Genomic DNA, 27,296 nt, shown 5'->3' on the forward strand with positions numbered 1-27,296 from the left:
CCCATTTTCTCTAATTATCTCTCTCTCATTATGTCTCTCTCTTTCCCTCGCCCTCACTTCCTCTCTTTTGCTCCCTTTCTCATTCTGTCTCTCGCTCCTCTCCCTCTCCCTATTTCGCTCTCCCGCTATCTCTCTCTCTCCCTTCCTCCTTCTCTGTCTCCCACTCCTCTCCCCCTCTCTATCGATGTCTCTCCCTATCTCGCTCTCTCACTATCTCTCTCTCCCTCCCTCCTTCTGTCTCCCACTCCTCTCCCCCTCTCTATGTCTCTCCCTATCTCGCTCTCTCACTATCTCTCTCTCTCTCCCTCCCTCCTTCTGTCTCCCACTCCTCTCCCTCTCTATCTATGTCTCCCTCCCTATATCTCTCCCTCCCTCCCTCCCTCCCTCCCTCCCTCTCTCGCTCCTCTCCCTCTCTCCCTCCAGCGGGACCCTGACTATCTCAAGCTGTGGCTGGAGATCTTCATCGGCTCCTACGAGCGATGTCTGGACGTGGACTTCGAGAAGCCGCCTTCCAGGTGATGCAAAGCATAACGCAGGGCCCTGATAGGCCACTGGCCCCCGTCAATCATCTGACGTGGCACAATTGGACAGGGTCGAAGAAAGGCGGGATCTGATATCATTGCATGGGAGACGTTAAAACAGACATACTAATGAAATATAGTGCATATAATACAACAATTATTGGGTTTGATGATCATATTATGCGTCATTTAAAAATAAGAGAGTTTGGGGAAGGTTTCAGTGCATTGTTAGGCGTACTGATAAGGTCTGACCTGCTGGGTAGCCAAAACAAGCTTCTCCGGTGACTGTGTGTTGGTGATATAGGAACGACAAGAGGAGAAAACACACACACACACACTCACACTCACACACACCACATATACACATAATCACACCACACACACACACACACACACACACACACACACACACACACACACACACACACACACACACACACACACACACACACACACACACACACACATACACACACACAACCAGCTGTTATTGTTTCCCACGGCTACGCATCTCTCAGATTTGGTTAATGCCCCTGCCCCATTGCCCCATGCTGCAACCTCCCACTTACACACAAAGCATCATTAGAATCACTTGTGCGCTCATTGGGCAGAAACCCCCTTTGCTTGCTTCCGTCGCATATGTACATCAGATAGCATGGACCCAGCAGCTTTTTGGTTTTCTTGAAGAAATGTACATTACTTTCAATCTAAACAATCTTCTATTTGAACATTTGGTGTACTTTTTTTTAAATTACCTCAGTTGCAAATAGTGTTTTGTTTGGGAGAGAATTGACGATTAAAACGTTGACCAAAACAACCGTGACTACGATTTGAACGCGTCGTTGGTTTGTGCCGTTGCTCATCTGCCCCTCTTCCTCTCACCTCTGACCCCGCCCACCCCGCCCCCCCCCCCAGGCCGGACGAGGTGCCCCCGGTGCTGTCCCTGCTCCCGGACAACATCCTGCAGGTGCTGCGGCACCAGCTGCTGCAGTGCGTCCAGAAGGCCTCGGAGGGCCTGGAGCCCCAGCAGCTGGCCCTGGCCCTGCTGCTGCTCAAGTTCCTCATCGTGGTCTGCAGGCACGCAACCTCCCCCCCCCGCGCGCGCACGACCTGTACACTCACGCACACACACACCATCGGACACAGACACTCGCGCTCGGGACGGTCGGATGCACACTCGGACGCGCGCGTACACTCGGACGCAGACACACTCGGACTCTCACGCACACGCACACACAAACGCGCATGTGTGCACGCACGCACGCACACACAGTCGCACCTTCTTGTGCATTGGCCAAAACATTTGCGTGCACACACCACACCAAACCACAAATGCATCACAGAGGGTCTGAAATGAATTACATGGATACGGCCTATATTCAAAATATTCATGATGTGTACACTTCCAATGTCAAATAAGCAATACAATAAAACAAACAATAAAGCGTACACAAAGTTTGGTTGGAAGTACACACCTGACCATGCTTGTGACCTGCCTGTTCGACTCTCTCCCGGTGCTCCCCCCAGAAACCTGTCAAACGTGGAGGAGATCGGCACCTGCTCCTACATCAACCATGTGATCAACATGACCACGCTGTACATCCAGCAGGTATGACGTCTCCTCCTGCTCCTCCTCCTCCTCCCCCTCTTCTCTCCCCACTCCCACCTCATTTACTGACGTGTGTGTTCCAGCTGAAAAGCAAGACCAAGGAGAAGGAGATGGCCGACCAGACGCAGGCCGAGGAGTTTGTCCGTCACGCGCTGGCCTTCTGCGAGAGCCTCTACGACCCCTACCGCAACTGGAGGCACCGGGCGTGCGGGTAACACTGATGGACCGGCCTATAGCATGCTAACTTGAAGTGAAAGTGGAGGCACCAGGAGCACAAATAACACTAAATGACTCACCCTTAGCGTGCTAGCTTGACGCCAAAGTGAAAGGACCGGGCGCGTGGCTAACACTAAATGACTAGCTCTTAGCGTGCTAGCTTGAAGCCAAAGTGAAAGGACCGGGCGCGCGGCTAACACTCAATGACTAGCTCTTAGCGTGCTAGCTTGAAGTGAAAGCAGAGGGACCGGGCCCGCGGCTAACAGTGAATGACCGGCCACCTAGCGTGCTAACTTGAAGCCAAAGTTGTCCTGGTTTGGCTAAAGGATCTTGGGGAAACCTCAACTAACTAGCCTCCATACCTTCAAAGCGTTTCACACCATTTTGCGCATATGCACAAGTTAAGCCTCTTAAATTGTAGTCATGGATACAACGGGGTCTTTGAAGTTTGTGTGTGTGTGTGTGTGTGTGTGTGTGTGTGTGTGTGTGTGTGTGTGTGTGTGTGTGTGTGTGTGTGTGTGTGTGTGTGTGTGTGTGTGTGTGTGTGTGTGTGTGTGTGTGTGTGTGTGTGTGTGTCTTCCCCTAGGGAGCGGGTGGGCACTGCAGAGAGAAGCAGACAGAAGTTCAAAGCCGCTCCCCTCACAGTGGAGTTCGTCCCCTTCTTCTACCGTAAGTCTCTTGGGCCTTTCAACCCCTTCACGTCCTGCTGCTCTCCTACTACTCACTCACAGGTCTGTATGTATGTATGTATGTATGTATATGCATCCAGTAATCATCTCTCCCTCTCCTGGTTATCATACCTACTCCATGACACGCATAAAAAAAAAACATAGTGTAAAAAAAAATACTTTTGAAAGTGTAAACATACACTGTCTAGGGGTTGGATGGATAGATAGATATAGACATACACACACAAACACACTTGGAATCTGATGATCCTCCTAACACGGTCCACTAAGTTCCCTATGGGGGGCCGGAGTGAACTAAATGCCTCACATGCTCCATCTCTTCAGTCTGCTCTCTCTACATCTTCTCTTGCTTCAATTCTCTCCTCTTCATTCTTTTTTTTTCTCTTGAGTGTTGAATGTTTCTAGGGCCACACACGCACACACATATACCCACGCACGCACAAGCACTGTTGTGTGTTGCGATGAATCTGCTTCTTTGTTTTCCCCTCCATTCTTGCTGTGTCTGCCAAACAGGGAGATAGTTTCATCGTGATTAATGGCCATTTCAATTCAAGTGTGTGTGTGTGTGTGTGTGTGTGTGTGTGTGTGTGTGTGTGTGTGTGTGTCTGCGTTCGCCTGGGTGTGCGTGTGCTTCTGTCTCTGTGTGCGTCTGGACGCAATATAATTACCTGAAGTGCACATGAAAGCCTGTAGCTAGAGGAAAGAGGTTTTTTTTTGTTTTGTTATGTAATCCAATTGTACCGATAAACTATTTTTAATAATGGCAACAGCATGGCCCTCCAAGGTCAACCCAGACACAGCAACATGTGTGCCTGCAGCTTCTCCTGTGATTAAAGTGCCAGTATATGATGGGATTAAGAATGTGTCGAATTGTAAAACAGATTGGTCTGCGCCCTGATTCTGATTGGCTCAAAGCCCTTGTTAAATACTTATAAACACACACCTGTGACCTGATTTTTTTTTGTATTGATGCGCCGCCAATCTCAAAGTACGCTAGCCTGTGATTGCCTTTTATTGTTTTGGGGACGTCTTACTAGGTAGTCTATCGTAACAGGTTACTTTATTCGTACCCGTAGGTAAACTTGTGTTGCAGTTTAAAAGTGGGCTTCCGTCACACAGTTAGGACAACACATACACACAAACACAAACACAAATGGGACAGTTACATACAGTGGGTCAAACAATTAAAGTGCTCCAGTGCTAATCCAAATTTGGACACTTAAAACTGACCAACATAATTAAAATACAATAAAACCCGATAAATTGATCTACAAAATCAACAAATAATTAAATAACGCATACAAAATTAATGTTGTGCAAATCTAGCAGTTTCTTCAGGTTGTTCTTCAGCGTGATTGCAGCTGGAACAAAGCTTATTTTTAAAACGCTTGGTTTTAAACCTTGGGACTAAGAACCACACTTAACTACAATAAGCCAATGATTTACTGAGATTTTAGAGTTGTGTTGCTAGGCATGCCAGGCAATGGCCTCTAGTTGTTGTCAAACTTTAGGACTGTTCAGATACCAGAACAACATTTGTTCCACTTAACGCTCTTGTGTTGGGAGTGAATTCCTTCCCACTCCAGCAGGATCAACCTTCATCACACATGTCATTGTTTTGAGGGAACCAATATGTTAACCTGTTTGTATTGTCTCATTTCAAACGGTTTACATTTCCTGCTAGCATAAGCTAACCCTTAAGTCGTTTTGAGAGGTTTTCACTGAAAACGGCATCCCGCCCTTGGGACAGTGAGGAATCAGGCTCAGATGGGCAGAGAAGGACTCTCTCTCTCTCTCTCTCTCTGTGTGTGTGTGTGTGTGTGTGTGTGTGTGTGTGTGTGTGTGTGTGTGTGTGTGTGTGTGTGTGTGTGTGTGTGTGTGTGTGTGTGTGTGTGTGTGTGTGTGTGTGTGTGTGTGTGTGTGTGTGTTCAGGCCTCTGAGAGTACCATGAGAGATGACTGCTCTGTGTGTGTGTTGGTTTGTGTGTGTGGATGTGGGTGTATAGGTATGTCATGTGTGCATAACCAAATAGAGTCTGTTTGACCTTTTGTTTCACACATGTGCGGTTCTGTATTTACATGTTGGACCGTAACACTCAGTAAGCTCAATTTTATTATCAAATGCATGACGACTGCAATGTGTGATAAAAGTGTGTTTGTGTGTCTCTCTCTTTGTATCTCACTCTGTCTCTCTCTCTGCCTGTCTGTCTGTCTGTCTGTCTGTCCCCCTCTCTCTCTCTCTCTGGCCCCCTCTCTCTCTCTCTCTGTCTCTGTCTCAGAGTGCTTCCAGGAGAGTGAGCACCTGAAGGACAGTCTGAAATGCTGCCTGCTCCACCTGTTTGGAGCCATTGTGGCCGGCGAGCAGGTGAGTTGCGCTCCGCTGAGCCCCTGCTTCGGTTAACCGCTTCCCCCCACGCAGGTCAAACATCAACCACACCAGGGGAGTGCCTGCCGCCTTTGGCCTACAGTAGAACAAGTCTGTTGGTCCCAAAGGACTCTCTTGGCCATTTAGTTCTTCTTCCCTGATCTTTGGTTCTTCCTTCTCTTTTTTTGGCCTCTTTATCCTTTTTATCTTTTGAATCATTAATTCCCTCCCTTGTTCCTCCCGCCCTTCACTCCTCCCCCCTCTGCCTCTCTTCTCCCCTCCCTCTCTCCCTTCCTCACTCTCTCTCTCTCCCCTCTTCCTCCCTCCCTCCAACCCCCATTTCTCTCCATCCCCCCTTTCTGCCTCCCTCCTTTCCTCTCTCTCTCTCCATCCCCCTCCTTCTCTCTTGTCCTTTCTCCCCCCTCCTTTCCTCCCCCCCACCCCTCCCTGTCTCCCCCACCCCCCTCTCTCTCTCTCTGTCTCTCTGTCTCTGTCTCTGTCTCTGTCTCTCTCTCGTCCTTTCTCCCCCCTCCTTTCCTCCCCCCCCTCCCTGTCTTCTCCCTCCCTTCCTCCCTCCCTGTCTTCTCCCTCCCCCCCCCCCCCCCCCCCACACTCTTCCCTCCCTGCCCGCCCCCCCTCCAGAGGAACGCCCTTCTGGCCATCTCCCCGGCCACCATGGAGGTGCTGATGGCCGTGCTGGCCAACAGCGCCACCGGTAGCCACGGCGACCCGGACGGCGACCCTGACTGGGACGGGGAGGCGCCGGGCCGCCGCGCCCTGCTGACGCTGGGCTGCCTGCGCGAGGTGGTCCACCGGCTGCTGGCCTCCAGCTCGGACCAGCGGCCCGTGGAGATCGCCTCGGTGCTCGACCTCTACTTCAAGCTGCTCAACTCGGACCCGGCCGCCGCGGCGACGCAGCATCAGCACCAGCACCAGCATCAGCATCAGGGGCCGGGGCCGGGGCCCGACCAGACGCAGGCCAAGGCCCGGCCCGCGCCGCTCGGCCGCCACTGGGAGAAGCGCTTTGTGGCGCTGCAAGTGCACATGCTAGGTGTGTGTGTGTGTGTGTGTGTGTGTGTGTGTGTGTGTGTGTGTGTGTGTGTGTGTGTGTGTGTGTGTGTGTGTGTGTGTGTGTGTGTGTGTGTGTGTGTGTGTGTGTGTGTGTGTGTGTGTGTGTGTTAAAATTAACATAATCAATTTTTTCGATTATTATTATAAATTTTTTAATGTTTTATAGAAAGGGCAGAACAGCTGGATACATATCTGTTTATCATTTTAGATTGGAACATTTTCTTTTTGTCCATTTTGTGTATTTTTTTAAGGCGAAATTTCAAGGTTGAGTAAACACATCATGTTTTCAAACTCAAAAATAATCGTTTGAATTATCGTGATTTCAATATTGTCCAAAAAAAAATCGCGATTATGATTTTTCCCATAATCGAGCAGACCTACTAGTAGTTGGTTAAGATTGTGATGTTTCTGGCTCCATTTTTGATGCATTTGAATGCAATCTTTATTCGCTTTGTTTATGTTTGCTCATTTGTGTGCTTGTGTCGTCGTCGTCCCCCCCCCTCCCAGACACCATCAGGGACATGTTCCTGTGCTCGGACAGGCCAGTGCTTCAGGCCATCTTCCTCAACAGCAACTGCTTCGAGCACCTCACGCGGCTACTGCAGAACAGCAAGGTAGGGACTCCAGCTCCCATGATGCCCTTGGACACTTAGCCCAATGACTTGTGTGAGAGAAGGTAGCTATGGGCAAGATGGGGGATGTAGTTGTTTCCGAAACCCTGTGTTTTAAAAGGAGCATCAATGTCAGTTAGGCCCAACCTACGATGAAACTGCAAAACACTTGAAGCAATGTTTTGGAATCGTAAAAAAAAAAAAAAAAGATTTTACCGGGATCAGATCCTAGATGATGTCTTGACTTTGACGTAAAAAAACGGTGAATCAACTGTAATGAAAAAACAAAGTATACAAGACAACCGCAGTACGTGGTCCCTTCAAGGCCACGTCGCTTTGGTGTGGCTGGTATGCGGTGTGTAAACATGTGTGTTTCCATGCATGGATTGCGAGGTTGATTTCACGCAGTGATAAGAGCCCACAGAGAAGACTCCCCCGGCAGCACCTCCTCCCCCAATCCCACCCCCTCCGCCTTCAGCTCCTAGGAATGAGTGGCTTGGCTCACCCCTTCTCCCTCATAGAAGTGGACCTAACCCTCACTGCTCCTTTTATGTCTAGTATGTAGTTCTCTCTCGCTCTCTCTCTCTCTCTCTCTCTCCTCCCATTCAAATGCGTCAGGTGTACACTCACATCTTCCCCTCCCCCTTGTGTGTGTGTGTGTGTGTGTGTGTGTGTGTGTGTGTGTCTTTGTGTGTCTGTGTATGCAACTGTTTGTGTGTGTGTGTGCCACTGTTTGTATGCGACTGTGTGTGTGTGTGTGTGTGTGTGCGCGACTGTGTGTGCGTGTGTCTTTCTGTGTGTGTGTGTGTGTGTGTGTGTGTGTGTGTGTGTGTGTGTGTGTGTGTGTGTGTGTGTGTGTGTGTGTGTGTGTGTGTGTGTGTGTGTGTGTGTGTGTGTGTGTGTGCGCGACTGTGTGTGTGTGTGTCTTTCTGTGTGTGTGTGCACGTCACGCCAGCTGATTAACGCCAGGTGCGCTGCGGCAGACAAGGACCAGAAAGATATAGCCAACAACAGGTTACTGACAGGAACGCGAGAGGACAGTGAGCCTCAGGTACCTTCAACCCCCCCCCCCCCCGCCTGCCTCACCCCCCCTCCAGCTTGACCCCCACCCAAACCCCCACCTCATCGCCAAATGACTCACTTCACAGCAAGACTCGGACCGACGCGTTGGTTTTTTTTTGTGAAGATTGGGGTTCGAAAACGTTATCGTCCGTCCCACACACTGGCGAGCACATCTGTTGAGAGACGTGACGACACACGCAAGCCATCCAGGTGCCGGGTCCGTCTCCGGTCTTGTCGTACGCGCCCTCTCGGAGTCTCACACGTCGTGATTCATTCGGGATATTTTGAGAAGTTTCCTGGATTATTTATTTTTTAACGTCATCTGATCAGCGAAGCAATCCACCTTCACTCTTCGTTCAAGGAAACGCCTTTTTAAAAAAATAATAATAATCCTTTACAAAAAGAGCCATCCGCCTTGTTTAACTCCCCGGGTCGAATATAGGGACACGGAACAGGGGGGGGGGGTGTTGATTACTCCATGCACAACAGGTGTGCAGCCTCACCCAGCCCCAGAGACCGATCAGTCTGACGCGGCCAGGTGTGGCTCCTTGAGCCAGACATCCTCCGCAACACACCCGTGAAGCGGCCCGTGAATCGTTCGGTTGTCTGCCGTCGCCCTGTGCTGCTGTTGACCGTCGGCTCATCCCCTCCCAGGGGAGCTTCCATTGATCTGGTTGACGGGAACACAGTTGGGCATGCACGCACATACACACACACAGGCAGATACTCACGCACACGCATACACACAGGCAGACACGCACAATTCACATCCTCTCGTAGACATACTCACCCCGGCACACGCATAGTGATGCACACACACGCACGCACGCACGCACACACGCACGCACACACACACACACACACACACACACACACACACATACTGGCAAACAAATGCTTGCATGCTCACACATGGAATGGAAACGCACCCACACAGACGGACAGACAGACAGACGGACAGACAGACAGACAGACAGACAGACAGACGGACAGACATGTCCCCGCACACAAAGAAATGCTCTCAGGCACACACACAAATGCACTCTCTCACACAAACACAGTGCACCTTTTGTCTGGGCAGTACCTGTTATTTGATGCCTGGGGAGGAGAAGGAGTTCTAGTCCTGTTGTCTTCAACAAAGACCAGGTTATGGGGCTTTGTCGCCAGGCCGGCCCAGTAAACCCCACAGTAAACACTCTAATCTTAACGGTAGATAGCTGTCGCATCGATACGCAACGCTGCGTAAACATCAACACACGCACGCTAGCATGCAAGCGCGCGCGCACACTGGCGACACACGTGCACACTGGCGACACACGTGCACGCTGGCGACACACGCGCACGCTGGCGACACACGCGCACGCTGGCGACGCACGCGCGCACGCTGGCGACGCACGCGCGCACGCTGGCGACGCACGCGCGCACGCTGGCGACACACGCGCACGCTGGCGACACACGCGCACTGGTGAAACACACACACACACACACAGAAACTGGCCACAAACACACACACACACACAAACTGGCCACAAACACACTGGCCTCACACACACACGCACACACACACACACACACAAACACACTGGCCTCGCACACACACACACTGGCCACTAACACACGCACACACACACACTGGCCACAAACACACACTGGCATCACACACACACACACACACACACACTGGCGTAACACACACTACTGCGTCTCACACACACACACACACACACACACACACACACACACACACACACACACACACACACACACACACACACACACACACACACACACACACACCTTGAGACGCTGTGCGGGCCCATCTTGTTTTGGAGTGACCTCTTGGCCCGTCTTCACCCCCCCCCCCCCTCCTACCCCCCCCCCCCCCCCCCCCCCCCCACCCTGGGTCACCCGTTGGTGCCTGGGTTCCGTCTGAATGCTCACTCATGGAAGGTGTGGGCGGGGCTACTGCTGGGTGGGTGTGTCTTGTGACTGTGTTGGTCTCAGTGTTGGTGGGTGGAGGGAAGTCTGTGTTTATTTAATGCTGGAGCTTTGTCTCTTGGTGGGTGCGTTTGTGTACATATTTCTGTGTATTCATCTTTACATATATACCTTTTCAAACATGGCCGACCCTCCAGCCCGCGTTCCAAGTCACTCTGTCACAACTCAGACAGACGTGTACATGTATAATCCACAATTCAATCCGCGGTTATGCTTGACCCAAGAGGACGGACGGAGCTGGAAGGGAGCTTGTGTCGGTTTGGTTTGTTCCATGTTCCTTTGTTTTAATAATTTCTCTTTTTTCATATGCTGGTTTTTGTTTTGTTGTTGTGTATGTGAGTGAGAGCGAAATGTATTGAGGCTGACTTGTATGAAATGCGTCACCTGTGTGTGTTTTGAGTTGAGGTGGTGGGCGACCCACTTGGGTGTACATTACAAGAGTAAACAAACTAAAACCTGTTTAGCGGACCCATTTTTCGTTCTGAAAATGGGTCACAATCTCTGGTAGACAAAACTTGGGCAGTCTATGCCTTTATCAGCAGAGTCTGACCCAAGATGAGCAGTCAGATCTAGACCGTGCTTATGAATTCCCCTCTTTGGACAATCATGTAATGTACCCCTTTTGACTGATGAGTGTTTTTTTCTCCGAGGGAGTTTTGTTAATTTGTCTTTCTGTTCATATGACCTCTGCAGTGCCAGACAAAATGGCAGCTCCGACTGGCGCCTAAACCACTAAATTGTTCACATAGAGAATCTGAGGATGGGGACGCGAACATGAAGGCAAAACCCTGACTAGAAGCCGAGCCGAGAGTCGTGCGAGTTGTTCTGTGTGGGCGGTGTTTCTGTGTGTGGGATCTTCTTGTGTGCTTTCAGGTTTAGTCAGGGTTTTGCCATCATACAGTAAACATCGCCAACATTGTATTGTCTTTGCACAAATATCGAGAGAAAGCACTGCAGATATTTTTTTCATCCAGTTTGCAAATATAATTTTTTGATTTGATTTTAAAGCTTTTTAAAGAGTCACCACACACCGGGCAGCATGTGTTTTTTGTCGCCATCTAATGGTTAAAGTGTCACATTGCCCCTTGTTCGTAACAGCTTAAAAAAAAGTGGACACGTCTGGAGTCGATGCTGATCGATGGTGATTTCAATAACGCCATCAAGTAAAAATCACATCCCATATCTGATATATTCTACAACAAAAAAAGCTGGCCAGCACTTACGATCAACTCTTATTTTCAAGATGACTGCAAAGGCATCCTGTAGCAATTGAAACATTAACAAATCGATAATTTACCACTTCTCACTTCTTACCACAGCCCTGACTCAGTGTGTCGTTGCTCTTTAAACGCACCGCCGAACGCGGTGTTGTGAACGTCGCAAAAGCAGCGCGTCCGTTTGTGCGAGGGTTTTCCGACCCTCGCGTTTCTCCCCCCCAGCACCCGACGTCGGTCGAAGCGCCCTCATTGGCTCATACTGACGGACGAAGGGGGCGTGTCCTTTCCCCCCCAGGTGTTCCAGGGCCGACTGGATTCGCTGGCCGTGGCGACCATCAAAGCCCTGACCACGGTGATGCACAAGTCTCCGGCTGCCAAGGTCTGTCCCGCCACGACGCACGGGCCCCCTACCCGACACGCACGCCTCTGGCAACGCTCCGTCGGTTCACGCTATACGCTGAAACGGTTACGTTGCGCCGTTTTGAAGTCGTTCGAAATGTTACGTCGCGCTGCATTTGTTTGTTTTTTTTTGCTTTGACATTTTTAAAACCACGTTTGTTGGGGGAGTTGTTCCAAATAATCAAGCGAGGGGTTGGAGCGCAAAGACGGGGATCAGACGTGAAACGACAGAGCTTATGAAGAGCGGGGATGTCACAGACCTCGTCCACCCAAGATCAGGGGACGGGGTTGAATCCCAACAGGTAAACTCAGACCCCCCCCCCCCCCCCCCTCTCCCTTTGACAGGAAGTGTTCAAGGAGCGGATCGGCTACAACCACCTGTACGAGGTGCTGGTGTCCCTGGGCCAGCCGTCCCGGCACCTCCTGAAGGAGCTCATGAACATGGTGAGAGACCTGGTCCCGTTACCCCCCCCCCCCCCCCCCTCCATGTGTCTGTCCATAGGAGACGCCTGCTGTGGTACCCGCTGTGTCCCCATGGTACATTGAGGTTTAGGATACGGTGTGGTGTCCATGCATGCTTTCAGTGTTCAACATTCGGTATAAGTTGAGTGTTCTTCTCTCTCTGTGTTTGGGACTTTTTCAGGATGGTTTTAAGGGTTATCTATGGGATGTGTTTTCATTCAAATACGTTTATTGAGAACCAAATACGGCCGACGTACATAATAAAACCCAGTCTAATAAAAGGAGAGACACCAAAATAATTAATAAAGAATAGGGATGCACCGAAATGAAAATTCTTGGCCGAAACCGAATATGCTGAAACAGTTGGCCGAAAGCCGAAACCGAATACCGAACGTGGCTTTTAATGTTGTTCATTCATTTTGCTTTAATTTTTCACCATTGCATAAATCCAACAATTAAATGTCCTTTATAAACTTTTTTGTCTTGCTTTTCTATAAAAAAAAGCCATTACAAATTTGATACAAAATATTTATTTACGTTTATATTAACGTTTTCTAACGTTCCAGCAGACATTATAGCAAGAATTTAAGAACAATGTACCTTTTTAAATGTTAGGTGTATTATGTTCGGCCTTTTTACTCCTTCGGCCGAAACCGAACATTATGTTTTGGGACATTTTCGGCAAAACATGTTCGGTGGCCGAATATTCGGTGCATCCCTAATAAAGAAGCCAAACCACAAACAGAAAATACGCCCAAACCGAGCAGAGAATCAGTTTTTTAAAACGCGCCGTGTTTCATCCCCCCCCCCCCCCCCCCGCCCCCCCCCAGGCGGTGGAGGGTGAGCACAGCTCGGTGGGCCTGCTGGGCATCAGCAACGTGGAGCCCCTGCTGCTGCTGGCCCAGTGGCTGCCGGAGCTGGACTCCCCCGAGCTGCAGCTCTTCACGGCCGACTGGCTGCGCCGCCTCTGCTGCCTCGACCGCCGGACGCGCGCCGTGTGCGTCAACGCCGCCATGCCGCTGCGCCTGCTCGCCACGCTGGAGCGGCCCGGGCGGCTGCACCGCGCCTCCGCCGAGAGCCTCCTGGCGCTGCTGGGGGCGCTGGGCGCGCAGTCGCTGGGCGCCGCGGAGCTGCGCGCCTTCCTGCGGCTGCTGCGGGCCCCGGAGGCGGGCGGCGGCGGCGGCGGGGGCGGGGCCCACCCCTACGTGGGCGCCGGGCTGCGGGCGCTGCTGGCCATGGTGCGGCGGCCGGGGCTGGAGTGCGCCATGCAGTACTTTGACCTGTCGCCCGGCATGGCGGGCGTGGTGGTGCCCACGGTGGCGCGCTGGCCCGGTGCGGCCTTCAGCTTCCTGGCGTGGCTGTCGCTGGACCAGGAGCAGCTGGACACGCCGGGGAAGGGCGACAAGAGGAAGCAGCTGTACAGGTCGGCCACCGTGGGGGGGGATGAGTGGACCGAGATGGAGAGAAGGATGGATGGATGGAGATGGATGGATGGCGATGGAGAGATGGAGGGATAGATGGAGATATGGTTGGATGGAGATGGAGATGGAAATATGGAGACATGGATGGATGGATGGAGTTAAATGGATCGATTGAGATGCAGATATGGAAATGGATGGAGAGATGGATGGATAGAAGGTTGATTCACAGGATGGGACAAGGGGAGATTGTGATATGGTTCAGGCAGTGGAATGGAGGCATAGCGCTGCCGAAGGCTGAATGGAACAGGTCCACAAACATGTAATATCTAGGAATAAATATCTAGCATAACATTTAAAAACTATAAAAATTACGCGTTGAATACAAATGCCAACGGATTAATGGCCATGAATAAAACGGAGAAAAAAGGAGAAGTTAAATAATAACTTAGCGAGGTAAACAGGCGTCTCGCTGCAGAACTAATATATTTTTTTCAAGATGTGAGCTTCTGCTCACAGTCCAGCCTCCACCCTCCAACCCACAGCCTCCACCTCACACTGCTCTCTCTCCACCCCCACCCCCGCTGCAGCTTCTTCACCCCGGGCGGGACGGGCTTCGAGGCCTTCATCAGCTGGGCCGGGCTCCTGGTGGTGGCAGTGTGCACCAAGAAGGAGTACGCCACGGTCATGCTCCCCGACTACTGCTTCTGCGACTCCCTCTGGGTGAGTAGTTTAACCAGAGCCTAACTCGGCCTCTTAAGGATTGTGTAGGCCTGCATTTGGCAGGGATGACGTGATGATAACAATGCAGTCAAATACAGAAATACATGGGGAGGCTCGAACCCCAAGAGATTTTGAAAGGGAGAATCTCCTTCTCTCACGGGCTAACGGTATTGATATCAATAGAACAGGAGGTAATCTGAGAGTCATGTTACCGGGATGTTACCGTGGGGTCTCGTTTGGATAAACATGAAGCGTAACCCGACACTGAAGTCAATTCTTCCCATCGGCGCCACCTCTGGTGAAACGCAGATCAAACGGCTCTCTCTGATTGGCTGATATTGGTCCCAGAGGAGGCCGGTCTACCGGTTTTATGCTGTTACATTGCTATTATATTGTAATCGCTATTGACTATTTAGTCTTTTAGCGGACGCTTCTCTCCCAAGCAACACACAGCGAATTCAAATAGGTGGGGGGTGAGGGCATCTTGCTCAAGGATGCAGACATCGGGAATCAAACCCCCGGACCTTTATCATTTTACGGGCGACCCTCCCAGCCTGGATATGACCCTAGCTAGTCGTGTCACGTTTCAACGCCGGAGGTCGCCAGCGTTGAAACGTGACTCCACAAGACCAAAGAAAACAATGGCAGGTGCTTGCATCCAGACTCTGGTACCAAACGTACCCTCGCCGTCGCCGCGGTAACACTGTGATGTCGTCTCTCCCCCCACTCTGCAGCACAGCGTGGGCGTGGTCCACGTCCCGGGGAAGAGGCCCTTCGGCCAGAGCCTGGTCTACATCTACGTGGACGGGCAGCAGAAGCTGTCGGCCCCCCTCAAGTACCCCGTCATGACCGAGGTGATCCACGGGCACCGCGGTTGTCTCGTCCAATAGCGCGGGGTCACTTTGGGACCCGGGTGGGGTCTATGTAGGGAGGCTGTAATGAACGTCGTTATAAAAGTAATGACGTGTTTGTTTTGGTCATCTGTTAAGCATGTTGTCTGACCCTGACGTTGACCCTTGTGTGACCTTTAACCCTGACCCTGAATAACCCTTATGTGACCTTTAACCCTGACCCTGACGCTAACCCTTGTGTGACCTTTAACCCTGACCCTGACGTTAACCCTTGACCCCCCAGCCCTTCACCTCCTGCTGCATCGGCTCGGCGGGCCACCGCACCACCACGCCCCCGCCCTCCCAGATCCCCGACCCGCCCTTCCTGACCCCCACCACCCCCTCGGGGCGGACCTCCCTGGGGGGCATCCTGTCGTCGGCGGGCGGGGCCTGGGGCGGGCTGCTGGGCGGCGGCGGCGGCGGCGGCGGCGGCGGCGGCTCGGTCACCAAGCTGATCTCGGCGGGCACCCAGGACAGCGAGTGGGGCAGCCCCACCTCGCTGCAGGGCCAGCTGGGCGGGGTGATGGTGTTCCACGAGGCCCTGCAGCCCGCGCACGTCAAGGCCGTGTGCAGCGCAGGTGAGCTGGGGGCCGAGTGGGGCGGCGGGGGGGGGGGGGGGGGAGGAGGAGGAGGGGAGGAAAGAGGGAGGGGAGGAGGAAGGAGGAGGAGAAGGACGTGGAAAAAGAAAAAGGAGACGAGGAAGGAGCGGTTGATGGAGGTGGAAGGGAAGAGGAGGAGGAGGGAGGGAGGGAGGAGGAGGAGGAGGAGGAGGAAGAAGGAGGTGGAGGGGGACGAAGAAGGAGCTGTTGATGGAGGTGGAGGAGGAGGAGAAGGAGGAAGTAGGAGAAGGATGTGATGGTGGAGGGGGACGAAGAAGGAGCTGTTGATGGAGGAGGAGGAGGAGGAGGAGGAGAAGGAGGAGGTAGGAGAAGGAGGTGGAGGGGGACGAAGAAGGAGCTGTTGGAGGAGCTGGAGGTGGGATGGGGGAGGAGGAGGACGAAGGGAGGAGGAGGAGGATGAGGAGGTTGAGAGGATGAAGGGTGAGCAGGAGGAAGATGAGACGAGAAGAAAGGTGGTGGGAGAACAGATCCCATTAATGGTCTCTTGGAGGGTTACGCTTCTTGAATCTTGATCCATGATCCCACGTGAATCATTCACTGATTCATCTAAGAATACCCTGGTGTCTTTTCCCCGCAGGTCCCAACTGCATCTCCCCCTTCAAAACTCAGGAGGCGGAGCTTGGCGACCTGTCGACCAAACTGCTGCTTCACTATTCGCCCAAGGTAACCACCAATCGGTGAACGGATCCATGAATGACCCGATCACGATGTCATTTCTGACACAACTCTGTGGTGTGTTGTATCTGAACTGGCTTGGTGTTGACTGTAGATGTACACTCCTTAGTTCCTGGGACGGTTCCTTGTTCCGGGGTAACGTTACTGCAGTGGAAACGGTGCATGTATGTCAACTTGTGTCGGCTCTCTGCTCACTTCCCCCTTTCCAGGCGTGTAGGAACCCCATCTGTCTGGATCTGTCCCCCAACCTGCTCCACGGACGCCTGACCGGCAACAAGGTGGTGAACTGGGACATCAAGGTACTGAACCGCGCCCTGTGTGGATGTTAACCTGCTCACACAATGCATTATAGCGGCACAGTGTCAGCATTCCCATTAGCGCTCTCTGTTGGCTTGAATCGTAGCTACAGGTCTAGCTGTCATTTATTCTCGGACGGCAAATGTGGACCAGAATAAAAATGTTTTATCGAGAACAATTCACCTTGTGGATTGACGTGAGGATGAATATTTTTAGATAGTTAATATCTTCAGGTGAAGAGGAACATCTCGTAAAAGAAAAAACAGTCGTCCCGTCTTAACGGAGAAATGCTCAGGGAGTCTTTGTGCTCGCTTTGGACTCAAGACCATTTCTGATGCAGGAATTCAAAAACATAAAGTTTCATCCGACCCGACGAAGCCTTTCGGCCCACGACTCAGCGACCGCTCACGTCACGACGAGAGCGTTTTCTTTCAATGCTTCTCCAGATGTAAGGAAGGCTTGCTCCACGCCCCGCCTCCCGGCGCCTCTAAAACCCCTTTGTCGCCGTGCCAACAGGACATGATCAACTGCGTGGGGGGCGTCCACGTGCTCTTCCCCATCCTGGAGCAGCTGGCCCTGGTGGCGCCCGAGCAGCCCAGCGGAGAGGCCCCCCCGGGGCCCGAGCACATCAGCCCGGACGTGACCCCGCCGGGCGACGGCGACTGGGTCATCCTGCCCACCAACCGGGCCTCGGGTGAGTGGCGGCCCCCCGAGCCAATGAGAAGGGCTTCGGTGATGGGTGCCTCTACCTACACTTGTTTTTTCTAGCTACCTATTTTATTTGATCCTATTTTATCTTTTTATCTTTTCACTTGTATACGTTCTTATTAGGGCTGTCAAGCGCTTAAAATATTTAATCGCGATTAATCGCATTATTGTCATAGTTAACTCGCGATTAATCGCAAATCGTTTTTCTATGCTAAATATCCCTTGATTTCTTTGTCCCATTAATTGTTCTCATTTTAATGCTCTTATCAACATGGAGAAGTGCATCGGCTTGCCTTGTGCAAATGTTTTTTTATTTATAACAACATTGGCATATACTGATCAAAACAGGACGATACAAAAAAAAAAAACGATAGTGCAATTAAACGATGAACATACAAACATACTGTATGTTCATCGTTTAATTAACGCCGTTAATAACGCGTTTAAATGACAGCCCTAGTTCTTATTAAAAGTGGTTTTTTTTAAGCGTTCACTCTTTAATGCGAGTATTAAGAAAACAATGACACTTCGTTAGATTTACGTTCAGCAGCGTTTAGCAGACCCTTTTATCCAAAGCGACTCACAATAAGAGCATTTGTCAGAAGACAGAGAAACGACTATATATATCGCTGTCGGTACAGTAAGGATGTTCATAGAAACCAATGCTACGCACCAACCATCGCTAGGCTAACCCATTGCCCCGTATACAACACGACGGCTAGGATAGTATGCGGCACAATGCTACGTACTGTTTTTAAGTGTCGTTCCGGTTATGGTCGTAAGGATGTGTGGATGAACGGTGTGTTTCCTGGTGTGTCTCCCCCTCGCTCCCCCCCCAGAGGCCCGTCTGGAGAAGAACCTGGTGGCGTCCTTCCTGCTGGTGCTGAAGCACTTCCTGCAGAGACACCCCATCAACCAGGAGAGCCTGCTGCACGCCCACGGGGTGGCCTCGCTGGGCACGCTGCTGCAGAAGGTACCGTCTGTCTGTCTGTCTGTCTGTCTGTCTGTCTCTGTCTCTGTCTCTGTCTCTGTCTCTCGCTGGGCACGCGGCTGCAGAAGGTACCGTCTGTCTGTCTGTCTGTCTGTCTGTCTGTCTGTCTGTCTGTCTGTCTCTGTCTCTGTCTCTGTCTCTCGCTGGGCACGCGGCTGCAGAAGGGTCTGTCTGGCTTTCTGTAAGTTTGTCTGTCTGGGTTCTGTTCATTACCTCTTCTGTGTACCGGTCTGTCTCTGTGTACCGGTCTGTCTCTGTGTACCGGTCTGTCTCTGTGTACCGGTCTGTCTCTGTGTACCGGTCTGTCTCTGTGTACCGGTCTGTCTCTGTGTACCGGTCTGTCTCTGTGTACCGGTCTGTCTCTGTGTACCGGTCTGTCTCTGTGTACCGGTCTGTCTCTCGGTCTAATACATCTTCCATTTTTCTTCAGTTCATTCATGTTTTTCCTCCATTACTTGCGGTAATAAATTGTAGTTAGCATAAGGCGATGACGCCCAACCAGCTACAGTAGACCTCATGGATCAAAATGTGTCCCAAATATCCTGAATGAGTCGTGAGTCACGGTTCTCGACCACGAGCGTCGGACCAATCGCACGTCGGAAACCGCTGCAAACCCGCAGCATCTCGGTGTTGATTGGTCCCCGTCTGCCCCCCCCCCCCCCCCCCCCCCCCCCCCCCATCCTCTAGTTGCCGGCGGGCAGCGTGGACGTGAGCGTGCTGGTGGCGGTGCAGCTGCTGGTGGAGCAGGTGACCTACGAGAAGAACCCGGCGCTGCTGCAGCAGCTCCACACCCACCTGCTCTTCAACTGCAGCACCTGGAGCCAGGGGGACTTCCCCACCCGCATCGGTGAGGCTGGGGGGGGGGGGGGGGGGTTGTGGTGGTGGGTGAATGGTTGTGGTGGGTGAGTGAGTGAATGGGGTGGGTGGGTGGCTGTGAGTGGGTGAGTGTTGGGGTCTGATGGGTGGGTGGGTGTGGGGGTCTGATAGGTGGGTGGGTGTGGGGGTCTGATAGGTGGGTGGGTGTTGGGGTCTGATAGGTGGGTGGGTGTGGGGGTCTGATGGGTGGGTGGGGTGAATCTAAATCTACAATACAGCACGGAATGTAGGCAATAGAATCAACCACGGGAACAGCAATCAGGATATCAATGACATGCAATTATTTACATCATTTCTAGCTGCATGAACTTTGTTTAGCCTACGCTTACTTCCAACGCAATTTACTCAAATGAGTTTTGTGTGCTTGGATGCTCACAGGGTGGCAAAATTGTGTGTGTGCGTGTGTGTGTGTTGCTCTTCCCTCAATGTTTTTGTTCCTCTGTCGGGGTGTAGGTCACATCCAGTACATGTCCACCATCGTCAAGGACAACAGGAAGCAGTTCCGCAAAAGATTCGGCGTCCAGTTTCTGCTGGACACCATCAGAATGTTCTACGGGTACGGCGGCCGATAGCAGCCTTCGCTCTCCATCAAGTGCTCACACAATTAGTGCTACTATCCAAACATATAGAAATGATACAAATATAGAGAATATCAGGAAATATTTGCATTATTTTTGAGAAAAAATCAGATGAATATTTAGAATTATTTATTATGGATTTTCCCATGGAAAATATTTCTTGAATGTATACAAATATTTTGGGTATTTTCATGTTAATAAATAAGATAAAACACACAAATTTCAAATTCATCATTGATGAATTCATATACAAACTTTATAAAGCTGACCGCATTCAACCAACAACTCTGACCTTCGACCTCCACGACCTCCCGTGCCACCGCCGTGACCTTTAACCCCTTCACCCCCCCCCCCCCCCCCCCACCAGGAGGAGCTCTTGCCGGGAGAGCGACATGAGCGAGGAGGACGTGGGCACGGTGCGCGTCTCTCTCTGCGGCCTGCTCAAGTACTACATCAGCAAGGGCATGTCCCAGGACGAGATGCACAGCATTCTGGGATACATCGCCGCCATCGGGGACGAGGAACAGGTGACCGGGGTGGGAGGGGCCGGGCTGGTGGAGGGGGGGGGGGGGAATAAGGAAGACAGGATAAGGAAATGACAGACCTTTTTTCGCTGAGGCGTCGTCACTGGCAAATGACAACATGTGTCTGTCGGTACAGTAAAGACATTCATAGAAACGAGTACCAAGCGCTAACGATCGCGAGGTTGACCCCGTTCCCCGTGTGCTGTAAGATCAACCTCACTCCTCCGCCCCCCCCCAAAAGACTCCCCGCCCGTTGCAGAACAGGATATGATGCGTCGCGCGTCGGGGACATCCCGTGACGAAACGCGCTTCCTTCTCCGTCCGTCCGTCCGTCCGTCCGTCCGTCCGTCCTGGTCTGAGTGACCGGTTGTATCCCCTTACCCCCCCGCGGAATCGCGCTACAATCCTCCTTCGTTTCCCTTTGACGTATCGACAGGAGGTCGCCTATCCCACGCCCCCCCCCCCGTCACTCCACTCTGGGTTCAACCTCCCCGGAAGGACGGCTGCCACTTCTCAGCCAATCACTAGCCTCTAAAAGGAGAACAGGACCCTCCCCCTTCGCCCCATGACCGCCCCTTTAAATGAAAGGTTCGTTCTGGGGCTTTAGCTGTAATTAAGACTGTAGCTGTAATTAAGGTTCGACAGGTGTCTCACATCAGTGCCTAATCGGTAGGGGACCGGGTCACCCCTTTCAGCCAATCAGAGGTTGATGTGCGGTCATGTGTTTAACCTAGAGAGGGAGTGGTCCAATGAAAACCAAGTTCAGGTTTGGGCCCCCCTTTTAAAAGAAATGGGCCAAATAGAAAACATCTCAGCCCAGTCTGTTGTCCTCTGGGAGTTCAGCGTTTCTAAATGGCTGTGTTTGTTAATACTTTGTGACGGACTTGTAATGCACTCGGCCGTGTTCATATCAGATTACAGCGAGGAGCTAAAGGCCTGTTGGTCGGGTTTGGCTGCCTGGAAGTGGTGGACGACTTTATTCTTGTGCTGCGTTCAAGACGTCTCGGAAAAACCTGGTCCGACTTGTTAGGGTTTAATTAAACGGTCGTCCAGCTGGAAATTACAGGACAGGAATTCGGGCTGCATTTCAGAGCTCCGACGTGACGTCAGTGACGTCCTCAAGCAGGGTGGCATTCTGCGTTACTGGTCATGAAATTATTAGTGTCTGTGGACGCTTTCATTTGATCTGTAACCATGCAATATGTGTTTATCATTTATTTGTCGCTATTCATATGTCAATGTGTGGGATTGAATAGTTATTTTACACAGTAACGCGGCTGTCTTCTTCTCCTCTCTTCACGTCTTTCCAAAATAAGCATTTTATGGACGCAGCAATGAGCCACAAAACGCAGAACTTTCTTCAGGTGTCCATGTTTCTGAACTGTGTGTGTGTGTGTGTGTCTCTGTCTCTGTCTCTGTCTCTGTGTGTGTGCCTGTGTCTCTGTGTGTGTGCCTGTGTCTCTGTGTGTGCCTGTGTGTGTGTCTCTGTGTGTGTGTCTCTGTCTCTGTGTGTGTGTGTGTGTGTGTGTGTGTCTCTGTGTGTGTGTGTGTGTGTCTCTGTGTGTGTGTGTGTGTGTGTGTCTCTGTGTGTGTGTGTGTGTGTGTGTGTGTCTCTGTGTGTGTGTGTGTGTGTGTGTGTGTCTCTCTGTGTGTGTGTGTGTGTGTGTGTCTGTGTGTGTGTGTGTGTGTCTGTGTGTGTGTGTGTGTGTGTGTGTGTGTGTGTGTGTGTGTCTCTGTGTGTGTGTGTGTGTGTGTGTGTGTGTGTCTGTGTGTGTGTGTGTGTCTCTGTGTGTGTGTGTGTGTGTGTGTGTGTGTGTGTGTCTCTGTGTGTGTGTGTGTGTGTGTAGCTGTGCTCTCTGCTGGAGCTGCTGATCGGTCTGCTCCAGACCAGCCCGGCCCGGGACCAGCTGGTGCTGCTGCTGTTCGAGGCCGGGGCGGCCGACTCCTGCTACGCCCTGCTGCTCAACACCAAGTACTCGGACCGCCTCCGGGAGCTGGTCTTCAAGGTGGGCGGAGCCCGGGGCTGGGGGAGGAGCCGTGGGAGGGGAGTGGGAGGGGTCAGTGAGGGGTAGTGGGTGTGGTCAGTGAGGAAGTAGTGTGGTTAGTGATTTGGATTATAAAGTGTTTTTTATTTATATATATCTATATATATATATAGATATATATGTAGATATATATAAATATTGCATTCATTTGCCATTGTTTGAGACATTTAATGGATGATTCATTGAGACCAAAAAGTTAATTATTAATTAGTGATAAAAACGAGTTGACAATGAAAATAATTAACCACATAGAGTTATGTCACAAATAGACACCAAAAGCAACAAGATAAATGATATTATTATTAGTATTAATTAACAAACATTAAACAAGCCAATGTTACAATCCTGTGTGATGGAACCAGTACCTTAGCATATTCAAGCTTTAACATACCCGTGTCTAACCGTGTGTGCGTGTCTGTGTGTGTGTGTGTGTGTGTGTGTGTGTGTGTGTGTGTGCGTGCGCGCGCGCATCCCAGCTGTTTGAGCGCATGCTGCGCTGCGACCGCGTGTACGAGCGCAGCAAGCAGCGTCTGCGTCTGCGCGAGGCGGGCTACTCCGGCCTGTCGCTGCTCTTCCCCGACGCAAACCTCAACCCCAGCTTGGCGCGCTGCCTGCTCACCCAGGTGCTCCACACAGGTGAGGGGGAGGGGGGGGGGGGGCGGGGCCTCTGAGACACCAGCTAGCCCGCTCTCATCCCTAGTCCCTGGGTGTGGCTCCTGAAAGACGCACCGCAGAAGCGTCGACGCGTAAAGTATTGACGGGGATGGACGTACAATCAAAGGCAGTGTCTGGGTTATTGACGCTATTGCAGAATTAAAATGTGCTGATCGTAGTTAGTTTGAGCACAAAACATGACGGGGATTCAAGAGTTAACTCTTCAGCAGAGCACACTTCTGCCTGATAGTGAATGCACGTTTGGTTTGACCTTATACGTTTGTACACAAACGATTTAAATCAAAGTTTATATCAATCCACATTTTGGGAGTACTTTTGAAACCTGGACCGAATAGTTACTACCGTGAAATAACGTAGTCGTACCATGCCGAATCTCAATGCCGATTATTCTTTAATTCAGTATGACATTATTTTTCGCTCTTCAAACATGCTAATGATCAAATTATACCTGATCGTATTAATTATGTTACCTATGAAACACCTTTTATATGGTTCTCAAACACACAGAATAATCATGCTCCCTTTTTCTGAGACTACGATTCTTTTCCATCCTAGATGAAGCATAGCATAGCAATTCCAGAATAACGTCTGCTACTATCTCATCCTATTAACCTCCGACCCCCGGCCAATAGCATTATGTGGGCCCTCTTTGGATTAATTAAATGAATAGCATTAGCTCTGGGTACACACACACACACACACACACACACACACACACACACACACACACACACACACACACAACCTCCACGACCTCCACGACCTGCACTTTCATTCTGCTAAAAGGCCCCTTTTGTCAGCTCTTGATTTCCCAAGACAGGGCTTAGTCGGCCATTTTCTCCATTGCCACCTCACCTCAAAACCAATTGCCATCGATTTCTCCGTGTGTGTGTGTGTGTGTGTGTGTGTGCGTGTGCTCGTGCGCGTGCGTGTAGATAATGTGGTGAACTATAAGGACCTGATGGCTCTGCTGCAGCTGACCCACCGGGCCAAACCCAGTGTACGACTCATCGTGTGCAAGAGGGTGAGAGACACACACACACACACACACACACACACACACACACACACACACACACACACACACACACACACACACACACACACACACACACACACACAGGACATTGCTATCAGAGATCTTATCCGAGGGCATTTACAGTGGGTGTTTTATAACATAATGACTTTGACCACCGTGGGCGGTTGATCATCATAAAAGAGGCTCCTCACTCTGTAGAACTGGTCCACCTTTCTCAAGGCAAAGTGGCAAACGATGACGTAACGAAACCACTGATAGATATCAGTATGATCCTTTGTAAGTCAAAGAATGCAAACGACGACGGGGGGCATATTATGTGACAAACGGGGCATTCATGTGTTGTGAAGTCCGCGAATTGTAGCCAAGTACACGCATATTATATACTCGGAAGCATTTGTGGAATGTGTTCCGAACTGTTTTGATGAGCTATTTAGTATAATATCCTACTACTGTCTTAATTTTCAAATAGTTAATTACAGGTATGTGTAATTGGAGTTCAATTATGCTTGCAAATCACAAGAATACGAGAATTAAGGGATATCATGTGTTTGTTTTATTAGTCCAATGCCAATCAAAAGCCGTCAGTCGTCGACCGCAGACTCTATTGCTGCAGTGCAGTGCGCCCCCTAGTGGCGTTTTGACGTTACTACAACCGAAAACGGTCAAGTGCGGACCACAGGGTTCGAACCCACAACCTTAGAACGGGAGTCAAACACGATCCTGCCCCTAATATAAGGCATGCGCCTGAAGTGTGTACCTTATGGGCTGCATTCATCACGGACCTGAAATCCGGGTGTCCCATTGGAAAAGGACACTCCTAGATAGTCACCCACAAAGAGATTAAAATACGGTAACGCAAGAGCAGTGCAAACGTGAACACACAAAGTCCCCCCCCCCCCCCACCCCAGAGTGCTGACGCCCCCCCCCCCCCACCTCTGCCCCCACCCCAAGGTGCACCAGCTGCTGCAGACGCAGCCCGACGCGGCGCAGCAGATCGCCCGGCAGCAGTGCTGGCAGGACACCCTGATGAGGCTCTTCCTGCGGTCGGGCGGCGGCGGCGGCGGCGGCGGCGGACCCGACGCCATCAGCAACTGCAGCCTGGACCTGGGCCGGTCGGGCGGGGGGGCCGCGCGCCTGGACCTGCCCCTGGAGCGGAGGGGCCGCGCGGGGAGCCGGGACCGCCACGGCGGCGGCGGCGGCGAGGAGGACCGGCTGAGCATGGGCGACGGGCGCTCGCTGGACAGCCTGGAGAACGGCGGCGGCGGCGGCGACGCGGTCTCGCTTCTGGACACGCCCTCCCTCGGCCGCCGCCACGCCCCGGCCCTCCTGGGGCTCGTCGGGGGGCCGGGGCCCCGGGGGCCTCACCCTGGACCTGTCCCACGTCCAGGGCTACGAGGGCGGGGAGAGCGGCGGCAGCACGCCGTCGCCCCTGGACGGCGCCGCCAGGGCCTTCCGGCGCCGGGGGCCGGCGGGGAGCGGGACGCCACGCCGTCGCTCGGCGACGACAGCTTCCTGTTCAGCGACACCGCCTCGCTGGGGGAGTCCTTCAACGGCACGGAGGTGAGGCGCCGGGGGGGCGGGGACGAGGCTAGAGTGGGCCAGACCCTGGGTCAGCTGGGGGGGGGGGGGGGGTCTGTGTGTTAGCAGTGTGTTAGCGCCCTGTGTGTTAGCGCCCTGTGTGTTAGCGCCCTGTGCGTTAGCGCCCTGTGCGTTAGCGCCCTGTGCGTTAGCGCCCTGTGCGTTAACGCCCTGTGCGTTAACGCCCTGTGTGTTAGCTGTGTTAGCGCCCTGTGCGTTAGCGCCCTGTGCGTTAGCTATGTTAGCGCCCTGTGCGTTAGCAGCCTGTGCGTCAGCGGCCTGTGCGTTAGTGCCCTGTGCGTTAGCGCCCTGTGTGTTAGCGCCCTGTGTGTTAGCTGTGTTAGCGCCCTGTGCGTTAGCTGTGTTAGCGCCCTGTGCGTTAGCGCCCTGTGCGTTAGCGCCCTGTGCGTTAGCAGCCTGTGTGTAAGCGCCCTGTGCGTTAGCGCCCTGTGCGTTAGCGCCCTGTGCGTTAGCGCCCTGTGCGTTAGCGCCCTGTGCGTTAGCGCCCTGTGTGTTAGCTGTGTTAGCGCCCTGTGCGTTAGCGCCCTGTGCGTTAGCGCCCTGTGCGTTAGCGCCCTGTGCGTTAGCAGCCTGTGCGTTAGCGCCCTGTGCGTTAGCGCCCTGTGCGTTAGCGCCCTGTGCGTTAGCGCCCTGTGCGTTAGCGCCCTGTGCGTTAGCAGCCTGTGCGTTAGCGCCCTGTGCGTTAGCGCCCTGTGCGTTAGCGCCCTGTGCGTTAGCGCCCTGTGCGTGCGCTAGCGGCCAGCGTTCCTCAAGGCCTCCTGTCCCCAGCGTGTGGACGAGGAGCTGTGCGGCATGCTGCTGGACACGGTGCTGTGTGTGATGTGGCGCGGCGTGGAGGGCTCGGACGAGGGGGCGTGGCTGGAGCGCGGCCAGGTGTTCTCCGCCCTCACCAAGCTGGGCACGGCCAATGAGCTGCTGATGCCCGTCGACCACATCAAGCTCCGGTTAGAGGAACACGCGCACGCACACAAAGACATGCACACATGCACACATGGGCATAGACTCATGCACACACATGTACGCGCCGTGGACACATGCACACAAACGCACATGCAGACGTGCACATAGGCAAGGCAAGGCAACTTTATTTATATAGCACTTTTCATACACAAGGCAGACTCAAAGTGCTTCACATATAAACATTGTCATACAATTAAATAAAATAATAGATAAGTAAAAGAAAACATATGCAAAGAAATGGGTAAAATAGAAAGTTAAAAAGGCATTTTAGTATTAAAATAGAAAATAAAGGCAAAGTTAAAAAACAGCTTTTTAGAAAGTGCAATGTATTTAAGATTTAGCAGAAAGCTAAAGCAAACATAAAAGTCTTCAGTCTTGTTTTAAAGGTGCTCAGAGTTGGGGCAAGTCTTAAATCCTCTGGGAGTTTATTCCAGCTATTTGTTGCATAGTAACTAAATC

The 27,296-nt window shown here is 52.0% G+C and overlaps 1 protein-coding gene across 1 annotated transcript; it reads left to right on the forward strand.

Moving 5' to 3' along the window:
- Nucleotides 1-375: 375 nt before the first annotated feature.
- Nucleotides 376-27,290, forward strand: nbeal1 (neurobeachin-like 1; the record flags this gene model as incomplete). Its single annotated transcript, XM_060049369.1, is given in 29 exon segments — nt 376-515; nt 1,437-1,598; nt 2,049-2,130; nt 2,214-2,341; nt 2,933-3,015; nt 5,314-5,399; nt 6,042-6,450; nt 6,978-7,084; nt 8,037-8,132; nt 11,654-11,737; nt 12,103-12,201; nt 13,050-13,642; nt 14,228-14,360; nt 15,095-15,214; nt 15,495-15,828; nt 16,448-16,533; nt 16,755-16,844; nt 17,359-17,536; nt 18,390-18,523; nt 19,229-19,388; nt 19,871-19,973; nt 20,363-20,522; nt 22,367-22,525; nt 23,041-23,200; nt 24,175-24,263; nt 25,230-25,576; nt 25,578-25,731; nt 25,734-25,838; nt 26,646-27,290. Coding segments are annotated over 29 exon segments (4,881 nt in total), but the record flags the coding sequence as incomplete, so codon positions are not given.
- Between the last annotated feature and the right edge of the window lie 6 nt (nt 27,291-27,296).

This window comes from Gadus macrocephalus, chromosome 4 (genome assembly GCF_031168955.1).
Source record: "Gadus macrocephalus chromosome 4, ASM3116895v1".
In the NCBI taxonomy this organism is placed as follows: Eukaryota; Metazoa; Chordata; class Actinopteri; order Gadiformes; family Gadidae; genus Gadus; species Gadus macrocephalus.